This window comes from Musa acuminata, chromosome BXJ1-4 (assembly GCF_036884655.1).
Source record: "Musa acuminata AAA Group cultivar baxijiao chromosome BXJ1-4, Cavendish_Baxijiao_AAA, whole genome shotgun sequence".
Lineage (NCBI taxonomy): Eukaryota > Viridiplantae > Streptophyta > Magnoliopsida > Zingiberales > Musaceae > Musa > Musa acuminata.
In genome coordinates this window covers 31,916,535-31,933,400 of record NC_088330.1, presented here as the reverse complement: position 1 = coordinate 31,933,400, position 16,866 = coordinate 31,916,535, and the positions used below count along the sequence as shown (strand labels likewise).

At 42.5% G+C, this 16,866-nt stretch overlaps 3 protein-coding genes across 7 annotated transcripts; all 3 read left to right on the top strand.

Moving 5' to 3' along the window:
• The first annotated feature begins 240 nt into the window (after positions 1–240).
• LOC135672519 (shikimate O-hydroxycinnamoyltransferase-like) lies at positions 241–1,844 on the top strand. Its single transcript, XM_065181003.1, has 2 exons — positions 241–679; positions 886–1,844. Exons 1-2 carry the CDS (start codon positions 257–259, stop codon positions 1,780–1,782), a joined length of 1,320 nt encoding a protein of 439 aa, XP_065037075.1. The 5' UTR covers positions 241–256; the 3' UTR covers positions 1,783–1,844.
• A 3,955-nt stretch (positions 1,845–5,799) lies between these two features.
• On the top strand, positions 5,800–8,505 carry LOC135653128 (multiple C2 domain and transmembrane region protein 7-like). The gene has a single exon (XM_065174649.1). It carries the CDS (start codon positions 5,912–5,914, stop codon positions 8,282–8,284), a length of 2,373 nt encoding a protein of 790 aa, XP_065030721.1. The 5' UTR covers positions 5,800–5,911; the 3' UTR covers positions 8,285–8,505.
• Positions 8,506–8,737: 232 nt separating this feature from the next.
• On the top strand, positions 8,738–15,517 carry LOC135653113 (pentatricopeptide repeat-containing protein At2g26790, mitochondrial-like). 5 transcript variants are annotated; one of them, XM_065174637.1, is made up of 7 exons: positions 9,092–9,230; positions 9,404–11,966; positions 12,043–12,223; positions 13,366–13,456; positions 13,574–13,772; positions 14,547–14,673; positions 15,073–15,517. In XM_065174637.1, exon 2 carries the CDS (start codon positions 9,405–9,407, stop codon positions 11,889–11,891), a length of 2,487 nt encoding a protein of 828 aa, XP_065030709.1. In that variant the 5' UTR covers positions 9,092–9,230; position 9,404; the 3' UTR covers positions 11,892–11,966; positions 12,043–12,223; positions 13,366–13,456; positions 13,574–13,772; positions 14,547–14,673; positions 15,073–15,517. The 5 variants fall into 5 exon arrangements, with proteins under 5 accessions (XP_065030692.1, XP_065030686.1, XP_065030702.1 ...); XM_065174644.1 differs by having other exon boundaries at positions 9,097–9,234; XM_065174620.1 differs by having other exon boundaries at positions 8,738–11,966; positions 14,547–14,669.
• Positions 15,518–16,866: the final 1,349 nt, after the last annotated feature.

Genomic DNA, 16,866 nt, shown 5'->3' with positions numbered 1-16,866 from the left:
GATTGGGTTCCAATTATTGTGGATCGTCTCCATCTCCCACCGACCCACTTATCCCATTTTGGTAAATCGGTAGGTTATGGTAGTGATATATCAAACTCAGATTCGAGTTCAATCGGATCATATCGCGGATCGGGTAACCACATGTGAATTAGACCCAAATATCTGAGGTAAGTCGATGCAGGATTTACATGATACACGCACTATAAATGCATGCAACGTCCTCCATAAACGGGTAAGCCACTTGCAGAGAGATCCAATGGCGGTCCAAGTGACGAGCTCCTGCCTTGTGACTCCCGAGAAGGAGACCCCCACCCAAGCCATTTGGCTCTCCACCTTGGATCTCTTCCAGATCCGGGCTCACGTCGCCACCGTCTACTTCTACAGACCGCCCGCCACCGGTGACCCCGCCGGCTTCTTCTCGCCGGAGGCCCTCAAGGCTGGCCTGCGCAAAGCCCTGGTGCCGTTTTACCTGTTTGCCGGCCGGATCGGCGCCGACGGGAACGGCCGGACCGAGATCAAGTGCAACGGCAAGGGCGCGCTCTTCGTGGAAGCCAAGTCGGAGGAGCTCACCGTCGATAAGTTCGGAGACTTCGCGCCGTCGCCCGAGTGCAGGCGGATGCTGGTACCCAGCGTGAGTCCTGACGACGGAGACGACGCCGTCCCTCTTCTACTGCTTCAGGTAACTCTTCTCCCTGCGCTCATCGTGTGAAGAGAACACGGACATTGTTTGGCTGCGCGGTGTGCGCGCGAACGCAGACACCAGTGTATGGTCTACCGGTGAAGGCCATCGGTGGGTTGGTAGCGATATCGAGCCTGCAGCTTGCCAAAGAGAGCAACGACAACCAACCGCATGATCTGAACTCACTTGATGTTTGCCTTCTTTAGGTCACGTACTTCAAGTGCGGCGGAGTGTGCCTGGGCGTCGGCCTGCACCACTTGGTCTCCGACGGCGTCGCGTCCCTTCACTTCATCAATGCGTGGTCGGACATCACCAGGGGCGTCGACCTCGCGGTGCCGCCCTTCCTCGACCGCACCCTTCTCCTCCCTCGGTCCCCGCCGTCGGTCCTCTTCCCCCACCACGAGTTCAAGCGATGCCCCGCCGGGCGCAACGCGTCCGCCGACAAGCCCGCCGTGTCCACCGCGATCCTCGCGCTCTCCGCCGACCAGCTCGCCGCGCTGAAGACCGCGTGCGCCAAGGTGGCGTCGAGTCGGCGCGTCACCACCTACGAAGCGGTGGCCGGGCACGTCTGGCGTCGCGCATGCGAGGCCCGCCGCCTCGACGCCGGACGCGAGACCCGCGTCTACATCACCACCGACGGCCGCCGCCGCCTGAGGCCCCCGCTGCCACCGGGATACGTCGGGAACGTGATATTTCCGACCGTCGCGGTCGCGACGGTCGGGGACGTGACGTCAGAGACGACCGCGGACGCCGCCAGTAGGATCCACCGCGCCATCACTCTCATGGACGACGAGTACTTGCGGTCTGCGCTGGACTTCTTGGAGATGGAGGAGGACGTGAAGAGTCTGGGCCGATGGGCCGGCAACTTTACGTCGGCGGATCTCTCCATCACTTGCTGGACGTCCCTCCCGATCTACGAAGCCGACTTCGGCTGGGGGCTGCCGGAGTTTATGGGTCCGGCGACGATGTTCTATGGCGGTCTGTGCTACATTATGCCCAAGCCGCCGGCCAAGGCGGGTGGCGTTTTGGTGGCCATCTCACTGGAGGCGGAGTTCATGGACCGCTTCAAGGAGCTCTTCTATGACACCATCGCCGAGAACTGAGAAGGAGCACAATTGCAGTCCGGTTTGCTTATCTATGTTGTGATGAATGGAATGTTCTATGATGGGTGTGTCTTTGTTGGGAAGCAATGAGAAGATAAAAAGCTAAACACAGAATCAAAATAACTCAAAATATAATCAAATTTCATTAAGAAAATTTTGACTACAACCCCTCAATCAATACTTTGTAGCACATATGTCTCTCCTCTGAATTATTTATCATCTAAACTTATTATGACAATTACATATATTTGAATCATCACAATCAAGTAGGCATCCTAAATCAAATAAACTCTTATTTTGACATCTCCTAAACTAACAAACTCTCCCTCATCATACTAATATATTTAATTATAAGTTTATCCCTTCAAAATAAAAATTTATAGGTTGGTCCGAATCTATTATAATGAATTATAATTCTACTAATCTATTATATATTTAATTATAATTATACTAATATATTTGATTATACGATGCATCGAGTTCTTGGGAGCGATATATCTTTTTGAAAAATATAAATTCTTCATAATCCATTTTGTGTTTTACTTTTTTTTTTCAAAATTTATAGGTCCTTTGATTTAAGCAAATTTACATCTTTCAAAAGTTTTAACTAAAATATTGTATTTTCTTTGAAAATCTAAGTAAAGTTTGAGATGACAAAGAATTGCTACTCCTAAAGTTTGAAGATTTTTTTCTTTAACATAGCAGAAAGAAAGGAAGAAAAAACACATGGAAGATTATCATAAATTAAATTATTAAAAAAAATTTAAATAAATGAATAAAGAAACGCTTTAAAGGGAGGAAATTAATTGCCAATCGAAATAATTCATCAAGAAAATTTTACTATCTCTAAATGCTATTGTATGCATAAATAAAGAATAAGATTTTTCATATCTATCCTTCATAATCATAGTAGGTATCGATGAGGTCCACCTAATGGACCATTATCAATCACTATTGCATGGAAGAATCCAAAAATAAGATGTAGAATAATGGTTGCTAGAATTATCCATGTCTAAGTAGGTTTAAAATACACCAACAGTGACAAGCAAATTAATGTGGCTTCGATAAATATCTAAGTTAACACTCTATTATTATTATTATTATTATTATTATTATTATTATTATTATTATTATTATTATTTTAAGAAAGAGATGTTCTAAATTATGCTTTAATTCATTATTATGAGGTTTTGTATATCTACCTTTACTGTGTTGAAGAGTATCAAAATGCTACCAATAATTATGACATATATCTACATTTTTAGGGGGTTTAACATATCTACCTTTGCTGTGTTTAAAGAATATCAATTTTTTTAAACATATATCCCTTTTATCAGCATCTATAAAAAAGAGGGCTAACCAAGTCAGACCGTAGTTGGAATTTGCTAAGTTGACTTAAACATATTTAAAGATATCATATGCTTAATTTTTTAAAAGAATTTATAAAGCTTTAGAAAGGGACTAATATCAATTGAAATTCAAAGGTGCATTGGTGAAGTTTAAAGTTTTTATAACTATTATATATATATATATATATATAAACTATTTCTCAAATTTATTTGACTGAATCAAAGGAGGCATTTTTTTTTTTCATATTTTAAAGGAGTGTCTCTATCTTTTTAAAATATTAGAATACCCCAAACACGACATAATAATAGCTCTCTTATTTTTTATATATTGATATATAGAGTGAATCGGTCAATCAATTTTGGGTTGGATATATAAGGTGAATCGATCCAATTCTTTAATTACAATGTTCTTGAATAGGTTTATAATATTTTTCAAACCACTATAAACCTATTCAAAAGTTCTCCAATTTGTTTATTCTTATTTTTAAACCAATAAAAATAATTATTTAAAATATTATTTTTATATATAAGTTGGTTTCAATTAGGTTTTGAATCCATTAGCCTTAGTTATTATGTTTTTGAATAAACTTATAATGTCTCGATGGAGTGCTAAAAATATTATAACCCTATTCAAATATACTGACATAACCTATCTATTCGGATACTATTATTCCAAAACGAATAATAAAAATATATATTTTATATAAATTAGTTTATATTGGGTTTTAAGTCCATTTTATTTAGTTATAATATATTTGAACAAATTTATAGTATATGTTTTGTACTTAAGAGACAAAGAGTGTTCGAAAGAGTATTACAATATTGTAGAGGTGGATCTATCGATCACGAAGATAAAGATGCATATACGAGACAACATATAATAGTGTGTTAAGTAGAAAAAGAATATTGAGTGATGTTCGATTCGAAAGAGTGTTATAGTATTGTAGAGGTGGATCTATTGATCACAAAGATAAAGATACATATACGAGACAACATATAATAGTGTCATGGGCACTACAGTGTTATGGTACAACAAAGGCGGGACTTTCGTGGGGTCATCGATCTCTTATTCTCATAGAGGGAGAGTGTTGGTCATGAAAATGATCAATGAGTTGGAGAATGCAAAGACAAACTCTAAGTACCGAGATAAAGTTAAAGGGTAGAGGTCAGAAAACTTCATAAGATCGATGTTAATAAGCTTTTTATCAAGATAATCGAAAATGGAGGATTCTGAGTCGATGCAAGAGTGCTCGACCAAGGAATGAAATATATAGTAGTACATGGTATTGTACCGTTTCTACTTAAAGGAGTATACGATATAAATAATGAAGAAGATAATACAATCCCAAAGACGACTAAAACTATTAGAGACTTACTTCAAGTCATAGTGAAATTTTACTCTTTTCGAGCAAAATTTTTTACATTCTAGAAGTTCGATAACAATGAAAAGATGAATCACAGTAATCAACTCAACACAAGGAGTACAAATACTTTAAATGTTTCAAAAGTACGAGCAAATAAGCCAAGACTAGTAACTTTTATCTTATCGACCCTTAAGAAATTGAGCGAAATTAAATATCTTAATTTTTTTATTTATCTAGATAAGCTATATAAAAGCTAAAAGATTATTCGAAAAAGCTTAGTAGAAGATAATATTATTAAATCCTTATCGACGGTGATTCGTGCTTCGTTTTTAAGATATTTTAGAGATTATGAAAAGATAAGGTGTCCCTTCGAAAATTTAGAAACCGAGGTAGCTCACTGAGAAAATTAAAAAAATAGCTTTTTTAATTACTTAATTTATTTTAATAAGGTTCGTGCTGTCAAGGCATATATCGGCAAATATTCACGAGGCAATAGGAGAATAGAACTCTCATGCGGGACCCACCACTATTGACGTTTGTATGCTTACATCGTTACGTTGGTCGTGGGCAGCAAATAATCCTTCAATAGCAGCCCAACTAGACATTAGAAAAGCTTCTTATTCTCTTTATGCAAGTCAACGAAGACTCCTCGATTAAGAAATCGACAAGAGGCATAATGCTTAAGCTGGAAATCATCAATTAAGGTTGTTCATGTACCGTTCCCATTTTCAGATTGGAGAGTGACATTAAATTATCTCTCTCTCTTTTTTTTCCTAAAAGTTTAGTGTAATTTCATATGTTGATCGAGAGATAAGCATTTTATCATCCTTCTAGTAGCATTTCATATATTCTTTAGTTATTGATTTCGGAGATTTTTCTCTTCATTTTGAAGTCTTCTCTTGATTTCTCTCTCGTGTATTCTTCGACTCTTTTTAGATGATACTCTTCTCTTTCAATTGGCCTTTATATAGGTGGATACTGTGCGTGTTCTATAGTTTATTCATGTTGTACTTGTTTATGCACTGCTAGGGTGGCGTACAAAGGATGCTGTTTCTTCTCCATTGGTCGTCACTCGTCCGTCTCTTGTTTCTCTATTCAGTTTCGTTGACCAGTCTCGATCTCTCATCTACCGCGACCAACTACAGAATCATCGAAGGAGGAATCTTCCACCGGTGGTTTCGTCGGCGCTGACCTCATCATGCTCGTCTTCATGCCGATTACGATGGCCAAATATCGAGAAGAACCGACAAATATAAGGACGTCAATGCCGTGCCCAACAAGCGTGTGAATGTTCATCAGCGTCGCTCATCCTTCCTCCTTGACCGCCCTCGCGACCTACGCCCGCAATCCATTCCAACTCCTTATGTTCATCAACCTCTGAACCAGAGAGCAGCAACTGCAGCGTCGAAGGAGCGGATGACGCCCGAAACGACGCCAGCTAGGATGTTTTCGGAGCAGCCGGCGGAGTTCCAGCTCAGAGAGACCAGCCCTTCTCTTGGCGGGGAAAAGATCGTCGGAGGCCGGAGGATCAAGGGGGAGAAGGCAGGTGCCTTTGACCTCGTGGAAAAGATGGAGTACCTCTTCGTGCGGGTGGTGAAGGCGCGTGAATTACCCGCCAAAGACATCACCGGGGGCCTTGACCCTTACGTCGAGGTGAGGCACGGCAACTTCAAGGGAATCACGAAGCACTTCGAGAAGAGCCACAACCCCGAGTGGAATAACGTGTTCGCGATCGCTAAAGACCGGTTGCAAGCAACCTCCGTCGAGGTCATGCTCAAAGACAAGGTCCTCGTCACGGATGATCTCGTGGGGCTCGTGCGCTTCGATCTCAACGAGGTCCCTACGCGAGTTCCTCCCGACAGCCCACTGGCGCCGGAGTGGTACCGGCTCGAGGACAAGAAGGGGGACAAGGTCAAAGGCGAACTGATGCTGGCCGTTTGGTACGGAACCCAAGCGGACGAGGCCTTCGCCTACGCGACGCACTCCGATGCTACGCCGGCCGTTGATGCCCAAATCCTGAACAGTTACGTCCGCGCAAAGGTTTACCATGCGCCGAGGCTGTGGTACGTTCGAGTCAACATCATCGAAGCCCACGATATCTTTGCGTCCGACAAGAGTAGGATTCCGGAAGTGCTTTGCAGAGCGCGAATCGGAAGCCAGATGATGAAGACGAAGGCGATCCAGTCTCGGATGCCGATCTTCCGGTGGAATGAAGAGTTCATGTTTGTGGCCGCAGAACCTTTCGAGGAGCAACTAGTCCTCTCCGTAGAAGATCGCATTGGGCCCAGCAAGGAAGAGGTGATCGCAAATGTCCATATCCCTTTGACGTCCGTGGATAAGCGCGTCGATGACCGGAACATCCGCCCGAAATGGTTCAACCTCAAGAAGCCGGTGGTGGTGGACTTGGACCAGCTTAAGGAAGACAAGTTCTCCAGTAAGGTTCACGTACGCATCTGCCTCGACGGAGGATACCATGTGCTCGATGAGTCCACTCAATACAGCAGCGACCTGCGACCATCGGCGAAGCCGCTGTGGAAGCCCCCGATCGGGGTGCTCGAGCTTGGCATCCTGACGGCCGAAGGGCTCCACCCGACGAAGACACGGGAGGGGAAGGGCGCCTGCGACTCCTACTGCGTCGCCAAGTACGGGCACAAGTGGGTGAGGACTCGTACCGTCGTCGACAACCTCAGCCCAAGGTTCAATGAGCAGTACACCTGGGACGTCTACGATCACGCCACCGTGCTCACCGTCGGAGTCTTCGACAACTGCCAGCTCGGCGAGAAGAGCTTCAGTTCCAATGGTAACAAGGACACCAAGATCGGAAAGGTAAGAATCCGTCTTTCTACCCTCGAAACCGGACGCATCTACACCAACTCGTATCCTCTGCTCGTCCTCCACAACTCTGGCGTGAAGAAGATGGGAGAGCTCCACCTTGCCATACGGTTCTCGGTGACGTCAATGCTCAACACGATGTACATATACTCGAAGCCCCTCTTACCCAAGATGCACTACACACGTCCATTACCGCTGCTTCAGCAAGAGACGCTCCGTCATCACGCCGTCCAACTTGTTGCCGCTCGGCTGGGCCGAATGGAGCCGCCTCTGCGGAAGGAGGTCGTGGAGTACATGTCGGACGCTCAATCTCACTTGTGGAGCATGCGCCGAAGCAGAGCCAACATCTACCGGTTGATGTCCGTCTTCTCAGGCTTGGTCGCAGTGGGAAGATGGTTCGGCCAGGTTTGCGCGTGGAAGAACACCATCACGACCATACTAGTGCACATCCTCTTCCTCATGCTCGTCTGCTTTCCTGAGTTGATACTTCCGACGGTCTTCCTCTACATGTTTGTTATAGGGGTTTGGAACTACCGGTTCCGCCCTCGCAAACCCCCCCACATGAACACGAAGATCTCCAACGTCGAGCAAGTGCACCCCGATGAACTCGACGAAGAATTCGACGTGTTTCCTACCTCTCGCAGCCCGGAGATTGTGAGGATGAGGTATGATAGGCTGAGGAGTTGGGCCGGAAAGATGCAGACGGTGGTGGGCGACATAGCGACGCAAGGTGAGAGACTACATCTGCTGCTGTCATGGAGGGATCCTCGGGCCACGGCGATGTTCATGGTGTTCTGCCTCTTCATGGCGGCGTTGCTGTACGTGACGCCGTTCCAGGTGGTGGCAATCGTGGCTGGGTTCTACGTGATGAGGCATCCAAGGTTCAGGCACAAATTGCCATCTCCGCTTGCCAACTTCTTCCGTCGATTGCCGGCGCGGACCGACAGCTTGCTCTAGCTCAGGAGCAGCTTGATTTGGATGATTGTGACAGCAGCAGTCTCATACTCGACGTGTTCCTTTCTGCTCTACGCTTGTAATGTCGAAATAGGCAGTGATCGGTTCACTTTCTTGAAGCTTTGGTGTTGTAGCTTATGTAAGAAGACTATGTTGAGTTACACTGTAAACTTGTAGAATCCTGATGCAATACTTGTTTTCCTGGTTTTGTGTTGCTTTAAAAACTGTTCCCTACTGAGATCAACGGTAGCGAAGAATCCACGTGGATTTAGACAAACTTTGTCAGGTTTTTAGCATATAGTCAAATGAATCGGCATGACTAAGTCGAACATGACCCATTAGCTTTGAATGGGTCGACAGCATAAAAGGGACCAAATTGATCGCGTAATGATGGGCTTGTCTTGAGATCTTGGCCCAGAAATAATTTTTAGTCGTCAGGAGAACATAGGGTTTTAGGACGAACACCACGCGGGCACAAACGTTCCCTTCGCTAGATCGACAAGGACGCAGAATTCTCCTCTCCTCCTCCCTTCTTCATGTGACCCGCACAAACCCCATAGCCTCAATCCTCACATCTCAATGTTTCCGTTCTGCATAACCAGCCGACTTCCGAAGAGCCATGGGACGGCTTCGTATACTCCCAACGTTCCTTCTTAGCAGACCGATCACCGCCGCCATCGCTTCCGGTTGCCGCCGCTCCTTCCGTTGGGCAACCGCCGCCGCCGACGATGACGACAATACCATCGTCCAAGAAGTCACGGAGGGGAACGAGAAGCCGAGGACCGCGCCGCTCTCACCCCCCCACTGCGACTTGACTTCTGCTCGCGTCCTTCGCGTGCTGCGCCTCCGGAATCCTTATGCTGCCTTCGCTTCCGTCAAGGAGTTTGAGAACCTCGGCTTCCGACACACTCTTGATACTTACTCTGAACTCGTTGGCGTGTTAGGCGAGGCAGGTCACCGGAAACGGCTGATTTTTTTGTTCTCTGATATGTTCTTGATGAATTCCAGGAGTTTGGGTTTCGAGGTCTCGGATGTCTTTGACGTTCTTTATCGGAGGTCTTACGGCACTAGCGTGATGATCGTGGTCTTTGATGCACTGATCAAGGCGTATGTTCTCTGCAGGATGCCTCAACAAGCTGCAGATGCGTTGTCCCAGCTGCCGAGCCTTGGATTCGTGCCGTCGATAAAGACTTGCAGCTATCTCATGAACTACCTTGCTGAAAGTGGCAACTTGGATTTGGTACTTCAGGTGTTCGAAAAAATGATGATGCTTGGCATAGATCTGGATGCTTATGCATTCACCATATTGATCAAGTCATTGTGTCGGGAAGGGAAGCTGGATGAGACTCTTGGTGTTTTGGATGTGATGAGGAAGGTCGGCATTCAGCCCGATCGGATTACTTATCACACCGTTATAGAAGGAATGTGTACCAACGGGAAGCCTGATTTGGCTTATGTACTTCTTAAAGAGATCACAGGAAGGGGCATACTTTTGGGTCGCATTGCTTATAACAAAGTGATTAGCAGGTTGTGTAAAGAGAAGAGAGTTCGAGAAGCAGAAAACGTTTTGGAGGACATGACAAGACAAGGAGTGGTTGCAGATGCATTCAGCTATCGATGTCTCGTCAAAGGGCACTGCATAGGTGGAAATTTCTTAAGAGCATTAGATCTTTATGAGGAGATGGTTTCCAAGGGTATTAGAACAGATCATGTGATAAAGACTTGCAGTTATCTCATGAACTACCTAGCTGAAAGAGGCAAGTCGGATTTGGTACTGCAGGTGTTCGATAAAATGAAGATGTTTGGGATAGGTCTGGATGCGTATGCATTCACCATATTGATCAAGGCATTGTGTCGGGAAGGGAAGCTGGATGAGACTGTTGGTGTTTTGGATGTGATGAGGGAGGTGGGTGTTCAGCCCGATCGGATTACTTATCACACTGTTATACAAGGAATGTGTACCAATGGGAAACCTGATTTGGCTTATGTACTTCTAAAAGTGATCACAAAAAGCGGCATACTTCTGGATCGTGTTGCTTATAACAAAGTGATTAGCAGGTTGTGTAAAGAGAAGAGAGTTCAAGAAGCAGAAAACGTTTTAGAGGACATGAACAGACAAGGAATACTTGCAGATGCATTCAGCTATCAATGTCTCATCAAAGGTCATTGCATAGGTGGGAATCTCTTAAGGGCATTAGATCTTTATGAGGAGATGGTATCCAAGGGTATTAGAACAGATCATGTGATTGTCAGTCTCTTGCTCCAATATTTATGTAAAGCGGGCATGACTTCTAAAGCATTAGAGTACTTCAGCAGATTTAGAGAGTCAGGAATTTTGCTTGACAAGATTCTTTACAATATTGCAATAGATATCCACTGTAAGTTGGGAAATATGAGTGAAGCAGTGAAGCTGCTCCTTGAGATGGAGTGTCAGGGATTATCTCCAGATAGAATCCACTTCACCAGTTTGATAAAAGGGTATTGCAATAAGGGTGATATGGCTAACGCTCGGAAGGTGTTTATTCATATGCTGAACATCAGTGTGGATCCTGATCCCGTGACATATAATATACTTGCTAGAGGGTTTTGTAGAAATGGTCCTGTTGATGATGCATTTTACCTTGTAGCCTACATGTTCAACCATGGCATACAGCCAAGTGAAATTACCTATCATTTGGTAATTGACAGCCTTTGCAGAGAAGGAAAGTTAGAGGAGTCAAACATACTATTAAACACGTTAGCGGAGAGGGGAGTTGCTCAAAGCTCCCTTCTAGTCAGTGCAATGGTTTCTTGTCACCTGCAAACTCATTGTACTGTGGAGGCTTATGCACTTTTTATTTGGTTATTTAGGCAAGGATATCATGTGAATGAAATTGCTTGCTCGAAGCTCATAACTGAGCTTTGTAAGGAGGGAGATATAAGGAGAGCCTCTGTGGTGTTTAAGTCGATGTTATGTAGGCAAATTACCCCAGATGAGATATGCTATAGCAAACTTATTAGAGCTTATTCCCGGATTGGAGATATGACAAGTGCTCATGTTTGGTTCAAGGACATGCTGAAACGAGGACTATCACTAGATGTTGTAGTATATACTACATTAATGGATGGATACTGCAAGGTCAATCGCTTACATGAAGCTTTTCAATTGTTTGTTGAGATGATTGAAAGTGGAATTAGTGCTGATGTGCTCGCACTCACAGTTATATTGGATGGCCACTTGAAAGAAACTCGTCGTCAAGATTGGCTGTATTACAATAATAGAGAAGACAAAGTTAAAATGAGATCTAAGTGCTTAATGCTGTTACATAACATGAGAACAATGGAGATCAAACTCGATGTCATTTGCTATAACGTATTGATTGATGGGTATTGCAGGTTGGAATACGTTCAGCTTGCACACAAACTATTTTCTGAGATGATTGAAAGAGGGTTGTCACCTGATGCTTGTATGTACACTGCACTAGTCTGTGGTTACTGTCGCCTTGGTGAAGTTCGTAAAGCCGAAGACTTGGTCGATGAAATGCTACTGAAAGGAATACGGCCTGATAAAGTCACTATCTCAGTCATTGAGCGGTGGAGTTTGCGGCCTAGAATGATGCAGTTTCAGTAGTTCTGAATCAGATAGGTGATAAGGATCAGTTACCATGTTTAATTGCTAGGAAGACAAAGATTTACCATTCGTCAGGTACATGTCTTTTATGTAAAGTAGCTCAATAAACTATTCTGTGATTTGCTATATCTAAGTGGTGTGGCTATTGCAGGTTATGAAGCATGGTTAATTAGGCTCGTGACGAAGAACTGAATTTTTTTGGACCTTTAATGTGTGCTTGGAGTAATCATGCTTATTGTTGGTTGGCTCCTTGCTCTTTTGATTGCTCATTATTGGTCCATTTGCCGAGCATCCTTAAGTCGGTCAACATTAAATTGACAAACTTATAAAAGGTTGAACTTACCTACCTGTCTTCAATTAATTTTCTTTTATTTATTTTGTCATATCACTTTGCATGCATCACATGGGCTCTTTTTAGTAGATTTCAATATCAGTCAGCCTCAACTTGATTTTTCTCCATATATAGATGCATATGAGTTCTCAAATTGAGCAGAGTAGTAGTATGAATTCTTTCACCTCCTAAGGCTCAGATCACAAGCTAAAATTTTTGAATAGGTTGGAAAGAGGGTCCTTCATTTGCTAGTCTTATTGGAATGGTCTACATTGAGTCACCAGCTCTGAAACAATTAGGTCTCTCAAAACCTAATTTGCAGCTGGTAATAAGTTCTGCTGCTGAATTGTTGCTTTATCTTTGTTACAATTTAACTAATTTTCAGCTGGTAATAAGTTCATCGGCTGAACTGTTGCTTTATCTTTTTTACGATTTAACTTGTAATTCTTCTATCTTTTTGTTCCATGTAATCAAATCGTTTTATTCACATTTATGGTTTATATCATGTTACACGATTGGAGTTACCCGTTGATTATTCACTTATGCCTGCATATACCATCTGATCTTGAAATATTAAATATAGCAATTAAAGAAAGATGAGCTTTAAGTTAAAGGTTTATTGGGGCTACTTGGTTATGCTGTGTCTTAATTTAAAGCCAAACTTAATGCCACATCAAAAATCCAAATTCCAATCCCAGCCTAGCCCAGTTTGTCTCTTGGTTGGTTCTTTCCTAGCCCTCACCAAAAGATATCATGAAATTAGGATTTACTTGAACTGATTGGATTGACAATTTATTGGGTTGGGCTAGGCCAAAGTTTGAATCAGATGATTAATTTGATCGTAGCAAAGTGCAATAGATTCATTAAAGTTATTGTCCTCATTCCAGTCATCATTCTCAGGTTGTTAGGTTGCTATAGCAACCCCTCTGTGTGTACCACTAAAGGAACTGTGAATGGTTATATAATCCTTTGATATCTGAAGTGTTTCAAGTGTCGTCACTTTGGTTTACTTCTTCCTAATTTATTCTTAAGAACTTAACTGCTTCTGGTTACACCTATGTGTATTTCTAATTTTGTTTGATCTGTTTATGTCATTGTTGCAATCACTTTGTCGGTAGAATGACAATCATTTTCATTTATCAGGTGGAGATTTCATCGATTAGTGGCTTACCAGAAAGTTATGACAATCATAGCTCTTCTAATAGATCCAATGGAAAGGAAAATATCATTCCTGGTAAATGAATGGTTATATATTTATCTATGATTAATTTTGCACCATTCATCTTTCCTTGTTTTTCACCTTGGCAAACGAATCCTTGATTAGTGGTCTTTCTGCATCGTTTTTGTGCAGGATCGAGAGACCTTTGGAGATCTTCTCCATCAGTCCTCGTGGGTTCTGTGCTTATGGCAACTCCAGCATTGAGAATCCAGATGCTTCTGCTATCTATGAGTTCTAGTTTTGGCACTGGTGGTCGTACAGTGTGCAGGATTTGCAGGAAATTGGCCCAAATTCTTCCTGTGTCATACACTTTTCTTACAGATATGTACAGGTATTGTTGCTATGCCACCTCTTGTTTTGCTTGTCTGCGTGCATTTTGGATCTCAATTTTGCTTTTTATTTATAAATATACTTCAATTGTATCCCAAAAGTTTGCATTCAGCGAGGTGGTTTTGGGAATTATTCCTGATATCATTTCTTGTGTCTTTCTCTGGTATGAGTAGATTTTGAGCAACTGGAAAACACAAACTAATACTCCTTGCTTTGTAGTTTCAAGCTTAGGTATCAGGCTTGATCTGCTCCAATAAACAAATTTTCATAGGAAATAAGTCAAATTCATGTATGTTGTCTCTCTCTTTCCCAATCTTTTTATTTCTTCCTGCATCTCATGAAGCTACTACTTATCTCATTGATTCATGATGTTGTGACTTCATAAGATACGTCATTAGCTATTTCTATGAATTTACAAACACAAGATGCAGTGGGCCCTCTAACATAGGAGAAACCAAAATGCTTATTGAGCCAACAAAAAATGGATGATCGATGGTGTTTAATGCATCCTACAAAACATTTGGATTTAAGAAATATTCTGATTCAAATCTAATTATTAGGGTTAGGGCTGTAGCTCAGTGATTTAAATCTTAACTTGAATATCTTGATTGAGGTGCATATCTTGTTACCTTCCCAACTATGACAGATGAAGGTATTGTGAGCAAGTCCCACTAGCATTTCAACAATCTTAAACACAGCTGCCTCAAAACCTCTATTTGGTCAAAGCCAATTGCCAAATCTTCTAACTAATCACCCAATTGTCAAATATTTTCAGTCATCAAACCAACATATGCAGCATGAGAGCCAAACATGCCATCTTTGATGCAAGCACGAACATCTTCACATGGATGGAAGCAATTGGGTTGTTTGAGGCGGGGCAGATTCTGCTACGACATTGGTGGGTAAGAGCCTTCCATTTTAGCTTTTTTCTACTGCTTCTCTGAGCTAGGATTTGGATTCTTTTGGTATGATCTGGGGACAGAAATGGCGGTCTTAATCTTATTCTCTTTTTTTTAATTTCATTTTCTCTCTGAAGGAGTTAAGTCCTTATGTAATTAATAAGCACATTTCTAGTGATTATTAGCAGAATCGTGTCTGGTAATTAAATTTTAATGGATTTAAATGTAAGATCCATGCTTGAACATTTTATTTGTGGATTCTGGTTTGGGGCGTTTTAGGCCATCCTACAATTCAGGTTTACTTGGGTAATGAGAAGTCTACTGGACATCAACTGCTGTTACTGATACACTTGTTGCTTCTGATACACTTGTTACTGATACACTTCTCGTCGTGTTCCACAGTTGGACTGCTGCCTCTCCACCCGGGGCTGACCTCTGGCTGTTCTCAGGAGCGCAACACCTTCACCATCCTGGAGCTCACCCAGCAGTTGTGGGCGGCCGAGAACATGACTGCGGGCTACCAACCCCGCAACAGCTGCCTCTGCTGTGTCTTTGCTATGTTCCATGCACTATCCATAACAAGAACATTGACTACTTCGTCACAGCGGATCCCCAACAACATCAAGTCCAGTGCCTCCACCAGCCACTTTCATGGGCAACTCACTTCCTCATGTTCCACCACAAGGCCTCTTGCACTTTGTTACACCGGGAAAGGCATGGACTAGAGGGGGAGTTACACTGAGGCCAAGAGCAGCATGGATATGAAGATGAGTTGCTTCTGTCAGTGTGCGATTAGTCTGATATGAGTTCTGTTATCCATTTTTACACGTCAATCTCAATTCTCTCTCTCTCTCTCTCTCTCTCTCTCTAATGGAGGTAGCATCATATTATTTCACGAAACCTTCCAGTATATATATATATATATATATATATATATATATATATATATAATATGATGCTACTTCCATTAATCTGTTTACAATAATAAAAGCTTTTCCGTAGCTTATTGTACAAATTCCATTGTTCGAAAGAAGTTAAATTTGCATGTGAGTTACATTATTTATCTTTATGTCTACTAAAACTAATTTACATGCACATTTTGATAGAACATATATCATGCAAGACCATGGCATCAAGAAATCAAATTCCTGTGTTGGCATTTGCAGCGGTTGACATGTGAGTACTGTGGGTTTATCTTAAGATACATCACCACACTTATGATTTACCACATCATATTGATCAATTAAAGATCGATACATTTTGCGGGCATATTATGATGAATTTTACCTTTGAGGATGATTATTAGCTTTGTTCAAGCAATAACGCTCCAAATCTAAACCCAACGCCTTATTTTTGGCCTTCCTTTGCTCTTCAATTGCAACTGCTTCGATCAAATGCCACACTTCTTCCCCAAGGAACAATTTCGCTTGCCCTTTTTGGACTTTTCTTTGCTCTTCAATCGAACTGCTTCAATCAAATGCCAAACTTCTTTCCCAATGAGCAATTTCAGTGAATCAGAATACGACCTCTGCCTGTTCTTCTCCTGAGTAACAGCTGAAGAAACCTCCCAACTGTGCAACATCGCGATGCAGATTGAAGACGACTGTAGCTGAGAATTGTGCATGGAAATCAACTGAATAAAGGCCTTTAGCATCGGCCATGATTTGACAGTGCGAGCATCTTTTTCTTGCTTCCCTGATTGGAAGTACAAAACAAAGACACTTCAGAACAAGTCAACAAAGATCTAAGGTGCCAAATTAAAAGAAATACCTGTAAAAGGTATGATATCAAATAAAAGAAAGCATGTGAGATAAATCTTGTTCTTAAATACAAAGGGAAAGAAAATACAAGGATATTTTGTGAGTCACAGGTTTCTTCTAAGTGCAAAAATATAATATGACCTGCTACACAAGGTTTTATTCAAATCACCCAGCATCAGTTCTCCACCAAATTGAAGAACACCATGAACAGAACATGCCAAAAATGAACTTTATACACAAGTATTAAGCTGCCATACCTCTACAAAAGGCAGCATGGCCTTTTGAACTTCCCATTCGGAATGATATATCCAGTCATCAGCATGGGAATGGCCAAATACAACAATTGGGCAGGCCATGTCCCAGCCACTACAATCACAACCTTCACCGGTAGGAGTGATCATGGTTCGGCTCGAACCCGATCGAACCAAGATCGAAT